This window comes from Myxine glutinosa, chromosome 7, assembly GCF_964187855.1.
Source record: "Myxine glutinosa chromosome 7, kmMyxGlut1.1, whole genome shotgun sequence".
Taxonomy (NCBI): Eukaryota; Metazoa; Chordata; class Myxini; order Myxiniformes; family Myxinidae; genus Myxine; species Myxine glutinosa.
The window spans coordinates 152,694,314-152,716,645 of NC_136267.1; the positions used below are offsets into that span (position 1 = coordinate 152,694,314).

At 44.3% G+C, this 22,332-nt stretch overlaps 1 protein-coding gene across 11 annotated transcripts in view; it reads right to left on the reverse strand.

Moving 5' to 3' along the window:
- The window catches only part of LOC137431748 (uncharacterized), a 180,388-nt gene that overhangs the window by 84,189 nt on the left and 73,867 nt on the right, over positions 1-22,332 (reverse strand). For 7 of the 11 annotated variants that reach the window (XM_068123418.2, XM_068123408.2, XM_068123411.2 and 4 more), the window contains 4 exons: positions 15,915-16,025; positions 14,961-15,061; positions 14,114-14,330; positions 7,158-7,400 (listed from right to left, as the gene is read on the reverse strand). In XM_068123418.2, coding sequence (XP_067979519.2) covers positions 7,158-7,400; positions 14,114-14,330; positions 14,961-15,061; positions 15,915-15,956 — 603 coding nt within the window. In that variant the 5' untranslated portion in view covers positions 15,957-16,025. The remainder of the gene's footprint in view (positions 1-7,157; positions 7,401-14,113; positions 14,331-14,960; positions 15,062-15,914; positions 16,026-22,332) is intronic. The other 4 variants (XM_068123415.2, XM_068123416.2, XM_068123407.2 and 1 more) reach the window with 1 other exon arrangement.

A 22,332-nucleotide genomic window follows, 5' to 3' on the forward strand; every position in this document is an offset into this window, starting at 1 on the left:
AGAGAGCCTCCTCAGCGTCGACGAGTCAGGCATTTCACTCAGGCAGACTGGCTCGTGGATCTGGTGGATCAGACTCGGCAACGGTTGCTCGAGTGAGATCTGCATGGATGAAGTTTCGGGAACTGAGTGGCGTGCTGACGAGGAGGGGAGTGTCGTTGAAGCTGAAGGGAAAGGTGTATGCTGCATGTGTGAGAAGTGTTATGATTTATGGGAGTGAGACATGGGTAATGAACGTAGAGCAGCAACGAAGGCTGGAAAGGGTGGAAATGCGAATGGTTCGGTGGATGTGTGGAGTATCGTTGAGAGGGGAAGACAAATGATGAATTGCGAAAGATGATGGGAATAGAGCCTGTGATGGATGCTGTGAAGAGAAACAGGTTGAGATGGTTTGGTCATGTGTTGAGGAAGGATGAAAGTGACTGGTTGAAAAGAGTGATGGAAATGAATGTAGAAGGAAGTAGAGGACGGGGAAGCCCGAGAAAGACTTGGCTAAAGATGGTCGAAGAAGAAATGCGGGCAAGGGGGTTAACAAGGGGAGGTGCAGAAAATAGGGCAAAATGGAGAACATTGTCATGGGGACCGCAAGGCTAACCCCCACTCTTGCAGGGAAAATGGCCTTAAAATGCATGTTGTTGTTGTTGTTGTTGTTGTAGACTGGCACAGTCTTCAAGCAGGCATCAATCATCTGGACTGGTCTCCCATCTCTACCGCCTCTGACATCAACTCATCCTGGGAATTCTTCCAAAGTAAACTGCTCTCTCTCATGCACAGATTTATCCCATCTCGTCTTCAGTGGTCATACCCTTCCTCCCGTCCATGGTACACAGAATCTTGTGGTGAGGCAGTTGCCCTGAAACAACTTGCCTTTGCCTCATGGAAGGCAAATCCAACTGAAGGCAATCTCCGTTCCTTTCACAAAGCTCGGTACAAGCGTATGTCTACACTCAGGAGAGCCAGAAAACAATAACTCTCCACTCTCAAACCTGTCTCTCTCCTCCAAATCCTGGTGTCTGGGAAAATCTGTTTCTGGTGTTTGTTACTCCTCCATGTAAGGAGGACAACAACCCACATCGTGTTCACCACAATCACTTCATTATTAAAAACAATGCACATCGTGTTCGTTATTAAAAACAACCCACATCGTGTTCACCACAATCACCTAGTTATTAAAAACAACCCACATCATGTTCTTCACCACAATCACCTTGTTATTAAAAACAATGCACATCGGGTTCACCACAATTATATTATTCCCTTGCCTCAAATGGCGACACAGCTGACACCGCACGTTACAAAGACGAATGCCTCAACTATGTTTGCCTCAAAATCTTGAGTCCCAAAACAATCTCTTTACCCACCACCTTACCTCGTCAAACCCAGCTGCTCCTGGACTCAGTGTCCTTCTCCCCTGACAAGGTGGAGAAGTTTCTGTCAAACCTCGACTCTGATTCTGCAACTGGAGGAGACTGCATCAGCCCACAGGTCCTAAAATTCTGCTCTGCCGCTCTTTCACACTCTCTCTCTATTATCTTCCTCCTCTCTTTTGCTCAAGTTCATCTGCCATCTGCTTGGAAATCAGCCAACACAAAAAGGTGCATCAGCCTGCTCCCAATAATCAGCAAGGTTATGGAATCTATCATCGCTTCAGATATGAAATCTTTCCTCTTCTCCAATGGCTTGATCTCGGACCATCAAATTTGATTCAGACCTGGTCATTCTACTCTGGACATGCTGCTTCCACGGTCTCAACAATGGATGGAGGTCCTCAATGCCAAACAGGATATCAGAGCTGTCTCCCTTGACATATCTCGTGCCTTCGATACGGTCTGGCACCCCGCACTGTTCACCAAACTCTCCTCGTATGGTATCCATGGAAACCTCAACGCTTGGCTTGTGGACTTCCTTTCTGTTCGCAGTAAACATGTGGCCCTGAGTGGGATTCTCTCATCTCCCCTTCCTGTTCAAGCTGGAGTTCCTCAAGGCAATGTTCTGGGCCCTGTGTGTTTTTGTGCTGTGCTTTTTCTGGTCTTCATTCATGATCTCTCCAAATCTCTGGAAAATCCTCTATCATTTTGCTGATGACTCCACTCTCGGCCAATCCATATCTCAACCCTCAGATCGACAGGCGGCAATCTCTTCACTCTCTGCAGACCTGGACAAAATCACAAACTGGTCAAACAAGTGGAACATGTCTTTCAATCCTGACAAATCTCACTCACTTTGTCTCTCTGAAAAGACCGTCTGGACAACCTGACATCTACCTTCTGAACAATCCTCTTGAAGAAGTTCTGTCACAAGCTTTTGGGTCTCACTATCTGCCATGATCTATGCTGGGAAAACCACACTTCCAAGCTTGCCAACAAAGCCAGTCGCCGACTGGGCATCCTTCGTCATGTGAAGTACTTTCTGGGCACTTCTGAGCTCCTTAACACATACAAGGCTTTCATCCGCAGCTCAATGGAATACTGTTCTCCCCTCTGGGCTGGTGCTCCTGCCTTACACCCAGCTCGGCTTCACGCGGTTGAAACCAAAGCTTTCAGAATCATTGGAATCTCCCGTGATTAAGCTGATTCTGAGGGCCTTTCTCTCTCTCTCTCTTGCCGCAGGCAGGTAGGTGGTATTTCTGTCTTCTGCAGACTCCTCTCTGGCCTTGCTCCCCCTGCTCTGTCTGTGCTCTGTCCCCCAAATGTTCCTACAGGCCGCACAAGATCTGCCAGCAACCCTCTTCTGGTGAAACTGCCAAAATCAAGACTCTCTGCTCACCTTGACTCCTTAATTCCTCTTTTCTCCCACCTTAGGAACAAACTCCCACACACTCTTCAATCCCTCTCCTCCCTCCAGGTCTTTAAAACAGCTGTTCATCACCATCTCTTATCTTCTCCCATCCAAAATCTTGATCTTTTCTACCCCTGTTAAAACACCCCAAATCTGCCTCTTTCACTCCCCAACTTTTTCTGAAATTCCTAGAAGTGTTCATTTGCGTTTGCCATGTGCCCCTCCCTCCTCCTTCCACAGATCTACCGATGTCCCTATTCTCTTCTGTTGTTGCGCTTGTGTGCTTCCTTCCCCCTCTCTCCACCTCTTGTCTCCTGCTCCCTTCATTGCATGTTTTATTTGGTCTGTGCATGTTTTCATGTTCAATGTGTTAGCTCTTACACAAGCCTCGATTCTGCATACAAAAAAAAGAAAAAAAGAAAAAAAAGAACAGATTTGCTGAGAAAAGAGGCACCATAATTTGGGCAAAAGGTAAAGGACATTTTGAAGTTTGAAGAATCCACAATCACCAAAAGTTGTGAGAACCGAAGAGCAGATAAATCAAAATCAGAGAAGTCGAACGCACAGCCAACTGTGTTTCAAGTAAATATATAATATATAACCACATTTAGAGGCCATTTTTCCCTGCAAAGCGGGGGTTGGCCTTTTTCGGGAACCGTGGTTGTTGTTTTTTGGTCCCCTTTTTGAATCAATGTTTTACGGCCGGATGCCCTTCCTGACGCCAACCCTTTTTGCCGCATTTAACGACAAGCAAGTAAATGTTTCAAGTAAATGATCAAAGAAAATGAATGAATTCAATTTTTTCCAAGATAATCAAGAGGGATCATGCTCATGCGGTCTGTGTGGCAGAGGGGTAAGAAAGCAACTATCCTGGAGTAACGTTTGCAAAATGATCATTTAAATTTTGCAGTAATTAAGAAGTCATGAATGTAAACCAAGAGCAACATAATGCATTGTTGATAGACATTGCAAGAGCATGGCAAAGAAAGCCATCCAAATTAACCGCTCGATTGTGAGCATGAAGGAAATGTCATTGACAGTCTATGTTGGGACCATTAGATGACATCAAGGAAAGCAATGTAGGGTGCCAGACGGAATCAAATCCATGGATGATATCCTGTGAGATGTACAAATTTTTTTTATGGAGATTGAGGACAACCATCCATTGTTGATATAAAGCAACAGCATATCCAGAGTGAAATGCCCCAGGCAAAAGCCAAACTGATCATTGGATATCAGAGACAGAGGAGACAGAGGAGACATGAATCTTCTTGAGATCTGCTGCAATGACCAATTCCATTGCTTTGCTTGTGATAGTGAGAAAGCTGCCAGTCTATATGTATATGGGCCAGTATGGCCCATTGGAAACCATTCATATGACAATTGCATAGGGAAGCAGTCCTCAAATAACATGGAAAAATAACACCTAAATAGTAGTAGTCTCGAGTGCTTAAGCACTGGTACATTCATGCATAGTGACAGTGGAGGAATCAAGATTTGCGAGGAATTTATCCATTTTTGCGGGAGGACAACTCATCACATCACGGAGAGAGTTTTATGTTCAAGTGAGGAGGAGGGTGGCATGAGAGGGGTGCTTGGATAGGTGCATGTACAGAGGGATATGGCATCTCGAACTTTTTGGCAAAGGTTTGAACATCTTTGAGAAGAGCAAGCAAGATGGAAGCGTGTACCAGTGAGTCTGCATTAGCAAGGCAGTTTCCATTTTCAAATATCAATATTGGAAATGCGGACACAAATTATTGCTGGCGTGAGGAATCGGCTTATTCAATGCTCTATGGAAAGCTGCACTGTACCTGCATAACATTGTTATGAATGGGCTTGTTTGTATATTGTCCAAGAACAGAGAAGAAAAAAAAATGAGGAAGCATGATGGGAAAGAGTGGGAGAAGGAGAAAGAGGAGGTGATGAGTAAACATCCAAGCATTTGCCTTTTACATCCAAGCATTTGTATATGACATTCAAGAGGGCAGCACAACCACAATATACTTGAATGAGAAAAGGAATGGCATAAAAAATTTTTTTAATGAGTGGGATCGAGAGGGGCAGGATAAGAGCAGGCAATGCAGAAAGGAAGAAAAAACAGGGATTGGAGAGGGAGGATTGGTGGAGACAAGATAACAAGACAAAGCAGTGCAGTTGCGAAAACTATTGGAAAAAGTACATTGTGGTGGGATGAGGATGGGGGGGGGGGGGGACGGTGGAGCAGGGGAAATTTGAGGGACCAAATGGCGATTTTATTATTGTATTTAGGAGGGGGGACGAGAAAATGTATTTGGGGGAGGGAAAATAGCAATCGAAAAGAGCAAATAAATAAATAAACAGAGCAGAAACTATGGGTGGATAGTTACTCCGACAAGCAGAACATGCATCCCGTTATATTGGCCGAAAACCACACAGAGGTGGATGAAAAAGTACGGGACCTGCGAACACATTCAATTAATCAGATTAACTCTTTCAGTCCCTGTTCTCTACTGTTGTGCTTGTGTGCTTCCCTCTCTCTCCCCATATCGTCTCCCACTCCCTTTATTGTACGTTTTATGTGTACGTTTAGGTTTTTGTGTTTAACGTGCTAGCTCTTGCATGAGCCTCGATCTTGTATACAAAAATAAAACAAAACAAGTCAGGAGACGACGATGCTTCACGAGCACGCGGTATTCAATGACAAAGGACGGACTATAACCGAAACAGGCCCGGACTGAGTGGTCAGGGTCCCACGTGGCAGGTGTCGGCCCCCGACATGCGGTGTACATGCCTATTTACGAAGGGCCCCAATGCGCTGCGTGCGCAGGCCTTTAAGAGCCAGCTGTACGCGTGTGGTGCTGGCCTGGAAATGTCAAAACGAAGGTTACTGACCTTGAAATGATAGAAAATAATGTATAATCAGTTATGAGGTTAGTTAGCTTCACAATACCGAAAATTCGGTTCGATTCGGACAACTTTGAAAATTTGACCTTTGTGACCTTCAAAGGTCAAAGGTCGAAGATTCTGAAATTTGTTGGAAAACTTGTATTTCATGATTTCATGATCCGATTTAATGAGTTTACAACATGTTAACACGGTTAAGCCCCTGAGATGTAAAAGCAGCTCAGCTATACTACACGATAAAATATATAACTTTTGATTTGACTGACGTAAAGAGGGATCTAAAGTGCCTGATCTAAAGTGCCATTTAAAATCGCATTCAGCAACCACCAATCAAAGATCACAATCAGGTTCAAACTTTTGTTCAGAACTGCCGTTAAGAAAACTAAGGCTCTTGAAGGATCACATCTGTGCACTTTCTTCAATTTTCTCCTGAATGTGCAATGGCCTGCTTTACTCATCACCGGCTAAACTAATCCTAATTTGACAACGAGTCTCATGGTGGAGCACAAGATAAGCAGTTATTTGCTTTCAACTGGAAGCCCAATATAATTTTCAACATCCACGCTCGAAGCATAACTTTACACAATTTACCGAATGGCTGCTCATAAACGTTCACGACGACTTTATGTAATTTCATCGTCGCAGCTCTTCCCCTAGGGGCAATGCTTCGCAGAAAGCAAAGTAATGGTTGGGCCTTGTTGCAATGATATATTGGGACATTTCCTTGTATTTGCTGCAATTAACTGCTTAATGCCCATCATATTTCTCACCAAGATGAGGCAGCAGCAGCCATTAACACCCAACAACAAACCACAAACGGTCTATTATTATTTATTTTTTTTGAATACTGAATCGAGGCTCGTGAAAGAGCTAACATTTACTTCACAAACAAATCAACCAGACAAACAAAATACACAAAAAGAGGGAGCGGAAGACAAGATGGGGAGAGAAGGGGAAGCACACAAACAAAACATTTGAGAGCAGGGAGAAGTGTGGAAGGGTTCAAATTTATTTTTAAATAAGTTTATTTAAGCTTAAAATAAGCTTAAAATTTATTTAAGTAAAATATATTTTTCAATGAAGTGCTCTAAGCAAGTTCCAAGTTAAAGCATGAACATTCTGCTGTGATTTGTATGGGACAACCTGTTGCATCCTTTTATTTTTCCATCCTTTGGAATGACATTAAACTGGGTATCCCACCTGCGAGCACCGGTTGATAGAGACAAAAGATCAGACGTAGTATTTTGTGAAAAGCAGAAAATGCATCGCCGGCACCAGGAAGCATTTCCAAATCCCTATTCCATCAGCTCAAGTCAAATGGGCAGGCTTTGCCAGCCAGTTCGTTAAACACTTGGTCGAAATTTCCCCCAAGGCAGACCCTACAAGGAGGCTTTAATTGGGGATGTAAAAGTAGTCATAGTAGTGTTTAGTTGGCAGCTTCTAGAATGTGCCTACACTTCATACGTGGAATAAATAGGCCCATTTATATAACATACCTCAGGCAGATTACTTTTGCTGTGGTCAAGCACATACACCTCCCGAATCGCATGCTGTGCCATGGAGTATGCTGGGTCCAAACGTTCACTCTGTGAAGAGCTGCGGAAGAGCTCGGAGTGAGAGGCGTCCAAACCACACTTGGCGCAGATCTCGGGCAAAAGCTGCTCCATGGGTACATATGGGCTCACGCGGAGAACAGCACGCTGGTTCTTCGCATAATTCACAGCCAAACGGATGGTCTGCTGCTCACAAACAAGGGATAAATGGAGGGACTTGCGGACCTGGCAAAAGCATCAGTACATGTGTAAAAGAAAAGTACAAATAAAAATAAAGCGATACTGAAAAAGTCAAGTTTGGACACATCTATGAGGATTGCAAAACTGCACAAGCATGAAGCAACTGAAGATTTACACAGAATAAAGGGTTCGATGTTTCGACCACAGATTGGCCTTTTAACACCGAGGCTTGTGCAGGATACCGGCCACACTTTAACCTAACCCTTGCAGGAAGTAGAAGAAGGTGTGCATTAAAGATGATAGGTGATAAGAATGGGAGATAATACACAAGATGCAATGAATTAAAAAATAAATAAATACATAAGGTTACAGCTACGACTATAGGAGAATAAAAAATAGTTTTTAGGGGAGGGGGAGGAGGTGGGAAGTGAGGGGAGTTACTGAATGAAGAGTCTGCAAAAATGTTATGGAGACTACAGTGCCTTCAGAATGTATTCACATACCTTGACTTTTTCACATTTTGTTGTTATAGCCTGAATTTGAAAATGGATTGAATTGAGATTTTTTGTCAACAACCTACACAAAATACCCCATAATGACAAAGTGAAAACATCTTTTTAAAATTTTATACAAATAAATTAAAAATGAAATAGAAATATCTAATTTACACAAGTATTCACCCCCCCCCCCCTGCTCTACTTCTCCCCCCCCCCCCCCCCCCCCCAACCATGTAAATACTTCATGGAAGCACCTTTGACAGTGATTACAGCTGCGAGTCTTCTTTAAGTATGTCCGATTCAGCTTTCCACATCTGGATTTGGGACATTCTCCCATTCTTCCTTGCAGATGTTCTCAAGCTCTCTTAGGTTGGATAAGGAGTGTCGGTGACCAGCAATCTTCCAGTCTTTCCACAGATTCTCAATGGGATTAAAGTCTGAGCTTTGGCTGGGCCACTGAAGGACTTTAACGTTCTTGTTCTGAAGCCATTTGTGTTGCTTTGGCTGTGTGCTTGAGGCCATTGTCCTGTTGGAATGTAAATCTTTGCAACAATAAGTGTATTTAGCACTCTAAAGCAGGTTCTCAAGGATTTGCCTGTATTTTTTTTTAATTATACTGAATCGAGGCTCGTGAAAGAAAGAGCTGACAACCACGAGGGAAAGACACCACAGGGGGACCACGAGGGAAAGACAGTACAGGGGGAAACATTCATTAAAACACATTCAACAAAAAGACATCCAGGAACACAGTACAGGGGGACCACGAGGGAAAGACAGTACAGGGGAACTGCGAGGGAAAGACAGCACAGGGGGACCGCGAGGGAAAGACATTACAGGGGAACCACGAGGGAAAGACAGTACAGGGGGACCGCGAGGGAAAGACAGTACAGGGGGACCGTGAGGGAAAGACAGTACAGGGGGGCCGCGAGGGAAACACAGTACAGGGGGAAACATTCATTAAAACACATTCAACAAAAGAACATCCAGGAACACAGCACAGGGGGACCGCGAGGGAAACACAGTACAGGGGGACCGCGAGGGAAAGACAGTACAGGGGGGACCATGAGGGAAAGACAGTACAGGGGGACCGCGAGGGAAAGACAGTACAGGGGGACCGCGAGGGAAAGACAGTACAGGGGGACCGCGAGCGAAAGACAGTACAGGGGGACCGCGAGGGAAAGACAGTACAGGGGGACCGCGAGGGAAAGACAGTACAGGGGGACCGCGAGGGAAAGACAGTACAGGGGGACCGCGAGGGAAAGACAGTACAGGGGGACCGCGAGGGAAAGACAGTACAGGGGGACCGCGAGGGAAAGACAGTACAGGGGGACCGCGAGGGAAAGACAGTACAGGGGGACCGCGAGGGAAAGACAGTACAGAGGGACCGCGAGGGAAAGACAGTACAGGGGGGCCGCAAGGGAAAGACAGTACAGGGGGGCCGCGAGGGAAAGACAGTACAGGGGGGCCGCGAGGGAAAGACAGTACAGAGGGAAACATTCATTAAAACACATTTGGTTCGATTCATTGTTCCCTCTATCCTTGGAAGTCTCCCAGTCCTTGCCACTGAAAAGCCTCCCCATAGCATGATGCTGCAACAACGTTTCACAGTAGGGATGGTGTTATACGAGTGATGAGATGTGCTCAGTTTCCGCCAGGCACAGCACATAGCACTCAGGCCCAAGAGTTAAATTTTCGTCTCATCGAACAACATAATATTTTGCCTCATGCTCTGTCTTTCACGTGCCTTTTTGCAAACTCCAGGTGTGCTGTCATGTTGCCTCTTTCTCACGAGTGGCTTCCGTCTGGGCCACTCTCCCATAAAGCCTAGATTTGTGAAGGGCTGCAAAAACTGTTGTCCGTCCGGCAGGTTCTCCCATCTCAGCCAAGGAACTGTGTAATTCAGTCAGAGTGGTCACTTACCTGACCAAGGTCCTTCTTGCCCGTTTGCTCAGTTTGGTCAGACAGCCAGCTCGAGGAAGAGTCTGGGTAGTTCCATATTATTTCCATTTCCTAATGGAGCTCACTGTGCTCTTGGGAACTTTCAACACTCGAGGAATTGTTTTATATCCTTCTGCAGATCTATGCCTCCTCACAAATTATATCTCAGAGTTCTTCTGGTTCCTTGGTCTTCATGGTAGAGTTATATAGAAAGGTGTGTTTCTTTCAATATCATGTCCAATCAATTGAATTGGCCAGAGATGGACTTAAATAATGTTGAAGAGACATCTCAAGGATGAATGAAATATATGAATGATCGTTTTTAAGGCCATTTTCCCCGCTAGAGCGGGGGTTAGCCTTGCGGGCCCCATGACAATCATGGTTCCCTGTTTGAGGCAATGTTTTTATGGCCGGATGCCCTTCCTGACGCCAACCCTTAGTCGCCTCTTACGATGCGCAGGGATACGGTGTATTAAGGATGATCAAACGAAATTAGATGCACCTAATCAAGCTCCATTTGGAGTGTCATAGTAAAGGGGTTGAATACTTATTGACAAGACATTTCTGTTTATCAATTTTAATTACTTCATTAAAAAACAAAATAAAGAAAACCACCTTTAGAGGCCATTTTTCCCCACAGAGCGGGTGTTGGCCTTTTTTGGGCACCTTGGTCCCCTTTTTGAAGCAATGTTTTATGGCCGGACGCCCTTCCTGCCACCAACCTTGTTTGTCGCCTCTTGCAACACACAGGGAATTACCAGTGAACTGGTACTCAATTTGCCGACCTCAGAAGGATGACAGGTTGAGTCAACCCCCCTGGCATTAATTCAACAATTGACCGGGATTCAAACCCAGGATCCTAGGATCCCAAGCCGGCACCCTAACCACTAAGAAATGAAAGAAGAAAAAAAATCCACTCGGACATCATGGGGTAGATCTACACATATTGTGTAGCTCAGTGACAAAAAAAAAAATCTCAATTTGATCAACTTTCAATTCAGCCTGAAACAACAAAATGTGAAAAAGTCAAAGGGTGTGAATACTTTCTGAAGTCACTGTATATAGTAAGATCAATGTTATGAAGTACTCAATTAAGGAAAAAGATAACGGTTACATCATTTCAAGCAGAAAGTGAAAGCTTGAAAATACATGCATAGAAAGAGTATCCAACTACCTTCAGCCTGAGACCATTACAATTCTGTCCCACTCAAGTATATACACCACTCCCCCTTCCAACCCCAAATAAAAAAGGTTTAATGCATGACCTTGCCATAGCGAACTGCCCTTCAGTCTTCAAAATGTTGTAACCAAGTAATAATTCCCAACATTTTTCGCTAGGTGGCAGTATTGTAGAGGAGCCACCACCAGTTACAGATGAGCAATGGCCCAAGGAACATTCCAAGTGAGCTTTTTGCATACAGTCATAAGAGCAATTATGAAATCCCATATGAAAACCCCCACTAAATTCACGAGCTTATAAAGCACGCCTTGTCAGACCATTCTGCTTTGTGTAACACTAGGTGGACATTGGTGAACGCCATCTAACATTGAAGTCACTGCACAATAAGGCAAACCTACCATAGTGTCTGTCCAATGAGGAACATGTTCAGAAGCATTACGAGTCATTCAATAAAGAACCCCATTCTGCAGCAGAATTGTGTTATGGAAGCAAGTTCCATAATCAAAAAGGAAACAAAGTTCCTCGCTTGCTACGACGTTGTGCTCAAGCACCACCGTGCTCCAGGACCAGACTATAAATGGAGTATGTCATGCAAAGCTATTCTAGAGAAAATACAAATTGTCTAATATTACATTGGAAGGAACCCCAATTTATGTGAAATGACATGATTTTCCACCAGAGCAAAGCAGTGCCCAATCGCCAACACAGCGTGCAGTCCTTTTCTGCCCAAGTAGGGATGGTAGTTTTGACCACAATTCTTCGAACCGGTTCCCACAGGATTACTCTCTCTTTCAAACTGTTGGGATTAAACCTGGTGTTGGTGTTGGCTTAGCGGTTAGGGTGCCGGCTTGGATCCTAGGATCCTGGGTTCGAATCCCGGTCGATCGCTGAATTAACGCCAGGGGGGTTGACTCAGCCTGTCATCTTTCCGAGGTCAGCAAATTGAGTACCAGCTTTCTGGGATGAATGATCACGGTGTGTACCCCGGTTTAGAATAGGTACACCATATCCCTGCGCATCGTAAGAGCGTGACCAAGGGTTGGCGTCAGGAAGGGCATCCGGCCATAAAAACATTGCCTCAAACAGGGAACCATGATTGTCATGGGGCCCGCAAGGCTAACCCCCGCTCTAGCGGGGAAAATGGCCTTAAAACGATCATTCATTCATATTCAAAAGAAGAATGAATCATTGCAAGGATATCGGCACAAGACTGTGGATGAGATTAACAAGGCCATGCAAGCATCTACATGTTGAGCGCTGATAGTTAACAAGCTGCCATCTTTCATTTGCTACACCGCTGGTGAAAATGCAGTAAACTTCAGGGTGATGTGGACAATTGGACGACATTGCTCTCACCTCTACCCACATTCATCTTCATCGACCATTCGTATGCAGCGTGCCACAAAGTCACAAACAAAATTAGTAAATAACCCTTGTACACTACACCAATCGGAGCCAAGCACAATGGTAAAACCTTCTATTTCGCATCCGAGTGCCTTCTGTGCACAAGTTTTGTTGTTATTTCATGGCCAAGCTGTTCCATGCTTAAGTAATAGCTTTAAATAAAACAAAAACGTCGAATTATAAAAACAATGAACCCAGGACCTCGCACTTTCAAAGTATTATTCATATGCGGACGTAAACAGATTTATCAACTAACATTAATTGCCCAAAGAAGAAAAATATATATATATATTACTGTTTGCTGTAATAAATTGAACAAACACTTCTTCTGAACAAACAAGCCAAATTCATAGCTAACCAGCAGGGGATACCCGGCGCTGTCCAGCTGCGTGAGTTTTTCCTGGCGGTAGTTTCGGGACGTGTTGGGCATTGAAAAGCTACGGAGTTGTGGGTCTCATGGTGGTTACCTTCTGCCTGTGGGACCGGCAGCAGCACTGCCTGACCCCACATCCCAATATACCCTTTATAGTGGCCTTTTGTGGACGCGAAACAGATATCAAGGCCTACGTGTGATAGCTTAAAACTTTGCCAAGATTCTGTAGTACTTACGCCCAAAATTTGGGGCCTCTAGGTGCTACGGTTTTGGCCATGAAAGAAAAACGTACAAATGTACAAACTATCCATCACACCTGTTAATAGAGGCTGGTTAGCGTCAACAGCAACTATTCGATAGCCCAGCACACGAGCTGTCCATGTTGGATCAGTAGAATGAAAGCACTTCATCCCAAAGCTGAATCTAAACACAAGTTGGTCAGTCAGGAATGAAAACGGGTGTCATCTTTGGCCATTCCCCAACCTGGTTTGGAGCAGATTGGGAATCTGCTGAGGCATATAATCATGCCCATCGTTAGTTCCTGTCCTTTGTTTCAGTCACCGAAAGTCTTCTGGCTTTCAAGGTGAGGCGGCACACCGTACAAGATGGACATTTTCAAAAAGGAGAACCAATCCTTTGTCAACTTTTCAACAATGTTCTCACCCTCGCACTGCCCCCCATCACACGCACTGCCCCCCATCACACAGCTCAATTAATTTCATCAGTCGGGGGTATAATTAGAATGGCAAATGTGTACTGTTTAGTCCAAACTGAAGGCCACTTTGATTTAAAAAAACGCATTGAACTGCCAAACTATCTGCCTTTGTCCTCAGAAAATTTCAGTTTGGTTGTGCTGCTTGTGGTTTTCACCATTTTGCAATCTCTGAACATTTCTAGAGCGACAATCGTCTGTTTCGCATTCCCAGTACAATTTTTCTTCATGATGCTAATTCACTATGGTTGAAGCTATTTGATCCTCTGCCACCAACAGACAACTTCCTCCTTCCCTCAAGCCCTTTCAATGCCTTGTCCCTCAATAATTTCCTCATTTGCCTTAATCTCTCATTTATATTCTACATTTCCCCCTCATAACTTGCAAGATCAAAAAAAAACAAAAAACTCATGGCTATGTGCCAACAAGAGTTTGTGAACAGTGGCTTCCTTCCTTCTGATGTGTGCAACTGCTCTGTTTTCCTCCCGCATGATGCGACATGATGTTAAATGTGTGCGTTGGAGTTGGGATTTAACCAGAGGCTATAGGGACAGAAGTGCCTCCTCCTGCATCTGCATTTCCTCAAGTTATGCAGATTAGAAAACAATATTTCACCTCTGGGACAACTGCAGGCACTGCACGTCGAGCCTTGTCTTCAGGAGCTCCTTTGGCCTTGAGCAGAACAGTGTCTGCTTCTAGTGTACCCACAAGCGTGTTGGGCTGGAAAGCTATTGCTTGCTGACTGTGTGCCCCGAGAGGCTCCACCATGTGGCTCGAGGGGCTCAGGCGAAATCGGCCACAGAGGTAGATCAGCAGATCCATCATTGCCATGCTATGTGATGGAGGAGCACAAATAAGCAAAATATAAACCGTTTGCTTTAGTAACTATTATAAATACAACGCTTGCTTTAGATGTTTAGAGAAATACAACAAAGAAAAATAGTTGGTGCAACATGAGCCATGATTCACTAAAGTGTCAATTTTTTGGAGAAATAAGAGGGAATGAAGGGGAGGGGGGTGGGGATGGGGTAGGAGGTGAGGCCAGGTAAGTAGAGCCCACAGCAAGACAATTACGAATTACAAATGAGAAAAACAAGCATTCAAGAAATAAGGCCCTTGGAATTGCATCTTTGCATAACAGTGACGAGATACATCAACATGGTTTGCAATAAAAGCTAAAATAACGATTCCATCTTTTGGATCAGCAAATTTGTTGGTTTGTTTTTTAAACCACAATTTAGAAGAACGAAAAAAATGAGTACGCAAGGTTAATGCCTCATTTCTCTGGGCATGTACCATGAATACAAATTGCATAAACAATACTCGAACTAAATCATTGCAAAGGCAATCAAACAGGGAATATTTTCACAAAATGTATGTAATAACAAGCAAAATTAGCAGTTTTGTGATTGCAAGGCATTTACATGTATGTATGGTGTATCAAAGCGACTGTGGCCATTACCTGCCATCTACGGTAGCAGAATGAACTTGTCTGTTGGGCAAAATCACGCATAGCTGGACAAGGCCATTTTCTCGGCTAACACCCCCAATCCCATATGGATCCTACAAGAGAAATTACAAGGGAATACAAATAATTAAAAAAACAAAGCAGAAGGCCATTTGGCCCACGCACGCACGCACACACACAACAATTTCGGCAGCATTCTCACGTGTACAACATCCAGGTTTCCACAAATTTCAATCAGCAAAGGGCACAAGCTAAGATCATATCACTCAATATTTAGCATTCCTAGAAAATGTCTGGACATGCCTTTTGATGAATGCTGTGTAGTAAAGCTTTCGCACGTTCACACAATTTTGAAAATGCTGTGCATCTTTTAATGATGCTCGAGAATGCTGGAGCAACAATTACCAATGGAGTTAGAGCTCAGGCTATGGAGGTGAAATTTAATTTTCCTCGTGTGTTCTTTTTTTCCAACAATTTCAACTTGCACTTTGATGTCCCATTTAACAATGTGGCTCAATCACTTGCCTCTTAACAACAACTCTGGTCAAATCAAAAAATGTTTTTATTTCGCCATCCTGTGCCTCAAGTCATTATTCTCAATATACATTAGTGGGTTTCTGAGAGGTTGAGATACTGTCTAAAAACTGTGTTGCAATCTGTCCACAGTTTCCCCCTTGTTCTGCATGCATGTCCTCCTTTGTTTCAATTCATTCAAACATACATACACACATACATACACATACACACAAAGATATTCTAGTTTTGTATTTTTAATTAATTTTCTGAAATTTGGAGAATTTGTTTTTCACTTGGAAGTTGTGGTTTTATAATGTGTAAATAAAGGTGGAAAAGTCCTGCGAAAAGTCCTGCCACTTGTACTTCAACCTTTGCCTGTAACAAACACCACCACTTCATGTTGACAGTGTCAATGCAGCGCTCAACACTAACCACATCTCCCACCTCGGCCATATCAAGCATTCCACTCGGCATCGAGAGGGAGCGAGGAGAACTGTTCGACGCCTGGTTCTGCAGTGTTCTCAGTGGACCGTCGACCACCTCCTGCTCGTCAGGTGGAGAATGTGAGGGGAGGGGTGGAAGAGAAAATAATTAGAAAAGAGATGAGAATGTGAGATTATGCACAGCAAACTATCTAAGCATTAGGCCCGCAGCACACATCACCTGCCTTGTAGCAGAGCAAGGCATCGCAATACCATAGTGACACCAATACGAAATAGACGGTCTGAATGCCTGCAGGGAAAGCTTTGAATCAAGCTGCCTGCGGAAATTAATAATAATAATACATTCGTGATTTGTTAAATGTGAAAATTAAAGCGTCATCTGGGAATATCGACCAGTGCCATGCTCTGCCGGAGTCATTCCGCATCAGGATTAGTTGAGACCAAGAAAAAAAAAAAAAAGGAATGCCAAGCAAACATTCCAGTAAACCTGGGCACACCTATTAAGAAAACATCGAGGAGCATTGCAAAGAACACCAACAAGGTAAGGAAAGTAAATTTGCTTTATTTTACAGCAGGAATGAGCATAACCACACTGCAGACAAAAACGAAGATGGAATAAGCCCCCAGCCATGCATTGCACTCTGGGACACAAAGGGTGCCCCCAATAGCACGACACAGAAATTCAGACCTCAGACCGTTTGCTTTTCACCACAATGAAGGCTTGAAGAAAACACCAAGACAGCAGTGTTGCCAAGAAAAGTTGCTTTTAGGAGGTATTTTTGAACACATCACTTACCCTTCAAAATGCGTTTTTATTTACATGTCATATGACCAGATAAAGTAACGCTCAAAAGACAGGTGTTTTTATCAATTGAAGGTTGATAAAGGTAAGCTAACCACCGACAGAAACAAAGTGAAGCTGACGTTTCCAGTGTTAGCTTTTCGTCCTAGCAAGAAATCACGCCAAGGACGTTTGGACGGAACCACCAAACAGCATTAGACTGGAGACACATATTTACCTCTGCCACCAAACTGGTTGAACGAGTGATTTTTATATCGCAGGCACCTGCAACTCACCACAGACTAGTTAGATTCCAAAGTAAAGGAGAATCACCTGCTTGAAATCTAATTATTTCTAAACTTCTAAAAGGTGCCAATAATATTGTCCGGGCCATTTTAGGATTTCTGTGTGGAATAAGCTGAGATTTCGTAATTTTTCAGCTTTTTTGTTTTGTTCCACTGCAAACCAAAGAAATACATATGTGGATACCAGAATATTTATAATTTCAACAATTTTCTGGAAGAAATGGTGCATTATTTGAAAAAAGTGCAAGGGTGCCAATATTTTTGGCCATGACTGTACCTGTACCAAGTTTGAATTAGATCACACTTCAGCTGTTCTCAAGTTAAACCTATTATAGACTTTGACCTTTGACCTGTTGACCCCAAAATCAAATCACCACCTATGCATCATAAATAATACATGTACCAACTTTGGTTGGAATCCCATCACTGGTTCACAAGTTATCACAGTAATGTAGCGGTTCCCGCTGAATGTACACAATCGCCTTGCACCTGCCAGGACGCGGCCAGGGCGCGATCGCCATGCCGGGCGCGTCCGGACGGGTCCAGACGCGCCTCTCCTGGGCATGCCCGGACTCGCTGTCCCCGGGCACGCCCGAACCTTCCGGGCACGCCCGGTCTCGTCTTTCCCGGGCATGCCCGCTCTCGCCTTTCCAGGGCTCGCCCAGAGCGCCCGGGCACGCCCAGCCTCGACTTGCCAGGCCACGTCCAGGACGCCCGGGCATGCCCACTCTCGCCTTTCCAGGGCTCGCCCAGAGCACTCGGGCACGCCCAGCCTCGACTTGCCAGGCCGCGTCCAGGACGCCCGGGCATGTCCAGACGCGCCTTTCCAGGACTCGCCCTTGGCACCCAGGCATGCCCGGTCTCGGTTTTCCCGGGCAAACGCCCGGGCATAAATGTGTATATATATTGCTGCCCGATAAACGGGCTTTTCAGAATACCTGAGCTGTTTTGTTTCAAGAAAGCAACTCGGACGAATTCCGTCTTTGGTCGCGTCAATTCTTTCGACTCGCGTTGGAGCGCAGCTCCTTCAGTAACGATTTTCCAACATAACCTCTGACCTTTGACCACATAACCCAAAATCTACTCATGTCATCTTTACCTCATTATACATACATGCACCAAATTTGATTAAGATCCCTTCAGCCGTTCTCAAATTATTGTGGTAATGAAAAGCGATCACAGACGGACGGACTGACTAAAAGCCTGAAAACAAAACGCGACCTTGACCAGAATATGCAGCCTTGCCCAGAAAACATAACGCGGCCTTGACCTTGACCTTGACATGCCTCCGGCAGGCAAAAAAAAAAAAAAAAAAAATCACTGACATCTTAAAATATTGGGCCATCAACAAACATTTGAGGAGTCTCTGCTTTAAATGCAGAAAGCGTGCAGGACATGTTTAAATCAAACATTCCAAAGATATTACATTCATAAAGTTGAAAAGCATGTGCACCTGTGCAGGTTGTGCAAGGTGTTCCTGAAGCACGTCTGCTCTTGGTGCAAGAGCATGAAGCCAAAAATAGGCCCAAACCGGAAATTCATTGTACCAAGCTGGAATTTTCATTAAAATTCCAAATTATCATGAGAAACAACATACCCCAAGTTTCCTGCGTGCTTTTGTCACAGCAGGAATACAAGTACAACTATTATGTGCTTTCATATGAAAATGCACAAATTGGAAAAATCCCATTTTCACCATTAAAAAAATTAATAAATAAAAAATTTGACATATAACCCTGATATTTCAATTGAGTAGATAGTCAGCTTGTACCATGGAACATATAGCTATTTGTCATGTATCGACTCAGCACAAACATTCAAATTGGCTAATGTATTAGATACACAGTCTTGTGGGATGTGCTGTCGAGGTGCCTCCTCGGCCAGCATGAAGTGGCTGCATACACAGGTAAGGCTGGCAGGTGGCCTAGAGGTGCGCACACTCACCTCAACTGTCCAGCCTGGGTTATAATCCCAAACCAGCTATAAATTGGCATCCCAGTGTTCAACAGGTTGTGATTTATCAATGTGTGTTCTGCCACTTGGATCGATGTTAAACAGGCGTACCATTTGCCAGCATTCATTGGCTGATGTTCACGATCCCAAGGTGCCTTGCGTGAAGAGTATGTGAGCTATCGCCAGCAACAAAAACAAATTCCAAATTTCTGCCCTAACTAGTAGAGGGCATTGCCACAGCAGCACAGCTGCAACCTCAGCCAATGATGCTACCCCACAGTCTTGTACTGCATACAAATGAAGGATAATATGCAGGTAGTGATGACAGGTGGTGTCCATGACAAGATTAGTGTGGAAGCGCTTCCTTTTAACAACTGGGATGGCGTATTCTCTGACCAAACAGCGAGCAATTCCTCATTCGGCTATCAAAAAATCTGGTGATATGACAAGTGGTCGTGGAATGACTGACAGCACGCTGACTAAATGGGTGCACACGAGTTACCATGACGTGTCCACCGAGGCAACGCATTTGAGGAGTTTACAGCAGTGCACTCAGGAACGTCGGAGCGGCATAAAGACCTCCGGCCAGCCAGTGAGCTCAAAGATGACTGATCCCGGTCGCTTCATTCAGTTGCTCGAGGCTCATCCTCCAATTGTTTTACAAGAATCAGGGCTCTTGGTGAGCATCGTTAAATGTGATGATGCTGTCCAGATTGGTCAATCTGAAAATCGATCAAAAAGACGTGCAAGACCTACGCTGAGACCACTCTTTACCGTAACGATAAAGTGAAACAGTTTTTTTTTTAAATGGGGAAGACTTCACACAAGGATACACAAGTAAATGAACGTTGGCACAGGAGGCCATTCGTGCCATCATGCCTGCACTGCACCAAACCCAGTATCGTCACCCATCCACAGGCAAGCTACCTACCATCCACACAAGCCAACATCCCCATACCCCCATACTCCTCTATCTCCAACGCATCAGGGTACCAACCTAAATCCAACTTTAACTTGTCCACCCCCTCTGCTGCCACTATCTGTCCAGGCAGACCATTCCATGCATTAACCACTCAATGACTGAGAAAACCTGGCCTTAAACTCTCTTAATTCTCATATTTACTCTCAACCTATGGCCCCCTTGTCCAAACACTGTCCACTCTGCTGAAAAACGACCTATTGTTTCAAACATTATCAGATCCCCTCAATCCTTCCTTGACCTTCAGTAGAATAACTTGTATTCTGAACACAAGGTCCGAGTTACAAACTTTCCCACAGTACGAAGTGGCTCCACACCCCTCCTCACTCTTTGTAGATGGTCAGATGCATAAAAACAACAAAAAGTGATCTGAGAATGACGAAGTCCTTGGTCACCAGTCAGAAAACAATTCCTGATTCCATTTTTGTGTTGGATGGGGTCCATCTACTCCAGGCTGTAGTTTGGCCACAACCTGTGGCCCAGCATGAAGTTTTTTGCATCCTTAAAGTCCTACATTCTCAGTCGTTGCAAAGTACATGTAACTGTTGCTTCCGAAGGTCATGATGGGCCTGTGACAAGAAAATCAGCAAAGCAGAATTGAAGAGCGAAGAACTGCACTTCTGCAGGTATCTTTGTTTCACTCAATTCGCCAACATCACAGAACGGGTTCCTTGGAAATTTGAGTAAGAATACTCGCATTTCCTGCGAGATTCAAGTTGTCATGATGAGGTAGCCATTGCAGTGGAAAGAGTCGTTTCTTGTATCAAATGGTGCAGATAAGTCATTTCAACACTGAACAAATACGTCCATGTTGCATATAAACGTGGAGTCACAAGAACGTCAGAGTGGAAACTTTCAACGAGCCAGCATCCAACCTACAAACAAAGTGGTCCATCAGCATTCATAGAGCGCATTTGCACATCCAGGAATGGATGGGACACAAATAGTCTCCGACCAAGTGTGGATGGTAAGCTCATAATCATGCAGCAATTTAGATTGCCACAGACAAAACTACTGCTCCACAGAAACATATCAACTTTGTGACCTGTGAAATGTGTTTTCGGACAGACAGATCGAAATATGGTGAAGTTTATCAATTTTTCTTTTTGGGGTAACTGGGTTATCATGGAGGGACAGACGGACGGACACACACGGACACAAACACACTCGTTGTGAAAAAAGCACACAAAACAAACTTGGGGACTTATGTCGCTCAATTGGGTATTTTGCAACTATGCGAAACAAAATTGGCTTCTGAAGTATTATCTCCATGTTCAACCTTAATGCTCCTGAACTGTGTTTTGATGTCGAGTAAAGCAAAGGAACCAGGGACCGGATTCACCTCGAACGCGGTGCTCAGCCAACATTGGCACAGCCAATACAGTAACCAAGTGTACATTTGATATACAGGTTTGAAGGTTTCTGCCATGTGATAAAAGCTTGATTTTGGTGTTGGTACAGTACAGGTACTCCAATACAGTACTCCAAGTTGGTACAGGTTTATACATTTTAACAATGATTTGCTGGCTTTTGCAACGGCTCAGCATTCAATGGAAATGGGATTCAGACTTCAAAGACGTTACAACAACCAACTTGTCGAATGCATACATCAAATTTTTTTTTTTTTTTTTTTTTTTTGTATACAAGATCGAGGTTCGTGAAAGAGCTAACATTAATCACACAAAAAGTCAAACCGACACATAAAACACAAAATGAGGGGAGCAGTACACAAGATGGGGAGAGAGGGGGAAGGACACAAACACAACATTTGAGAGCAGGGACATCGAGAGAAATGTTGGAGGGGGAGGGTTTGGGGGGAGGTGGGAGAGGTATAAAACATGAACACTGCAAGGACGTCCAGGAAAGAAGTTGGAATTTCCAAAAAAAAAAGTGTATCTGGGGTGAATTAGCAGGGGTAGAAAAGATCAAGGTTTTGGATGGGGGAAGATAAGAGATGGTGGTGAACAGCTGTTTTAAAGACCTGGAGGGAGGAGTGGGATTGAAGGGAGTGGGGGACTTTGTTCCAGAGGCGGGAGAAAAGGGGAATGAAAGAGTGAAGGTGAGCAGAGAGCCTTGATTTTGGCAGTTGAACCATAAGAGGGTTGCTGGCAGATCTTGTGTGACCTGTAGGAATATTTGGGGGACAGAGCACAGAGAGAGTTGGGGGGGCAAGGCCAGAGAGGAGTCGGTAGAAGACAGAAAGGCCACCAACCTGCCTGCGGTGAGTGAGTGAAAGGCCCTCGGAGTTGGCTTCATCGCAGGAGATTCCAATGATTCTGAAAGCTTTGGTTTCAACAGCGTGAAGCCGAGCTAGATAAACTTCCACATGCATAACATATAAACCCAACTTTATCATATCGACTGAAGCATTGCCCCCTCATGGGTTCTG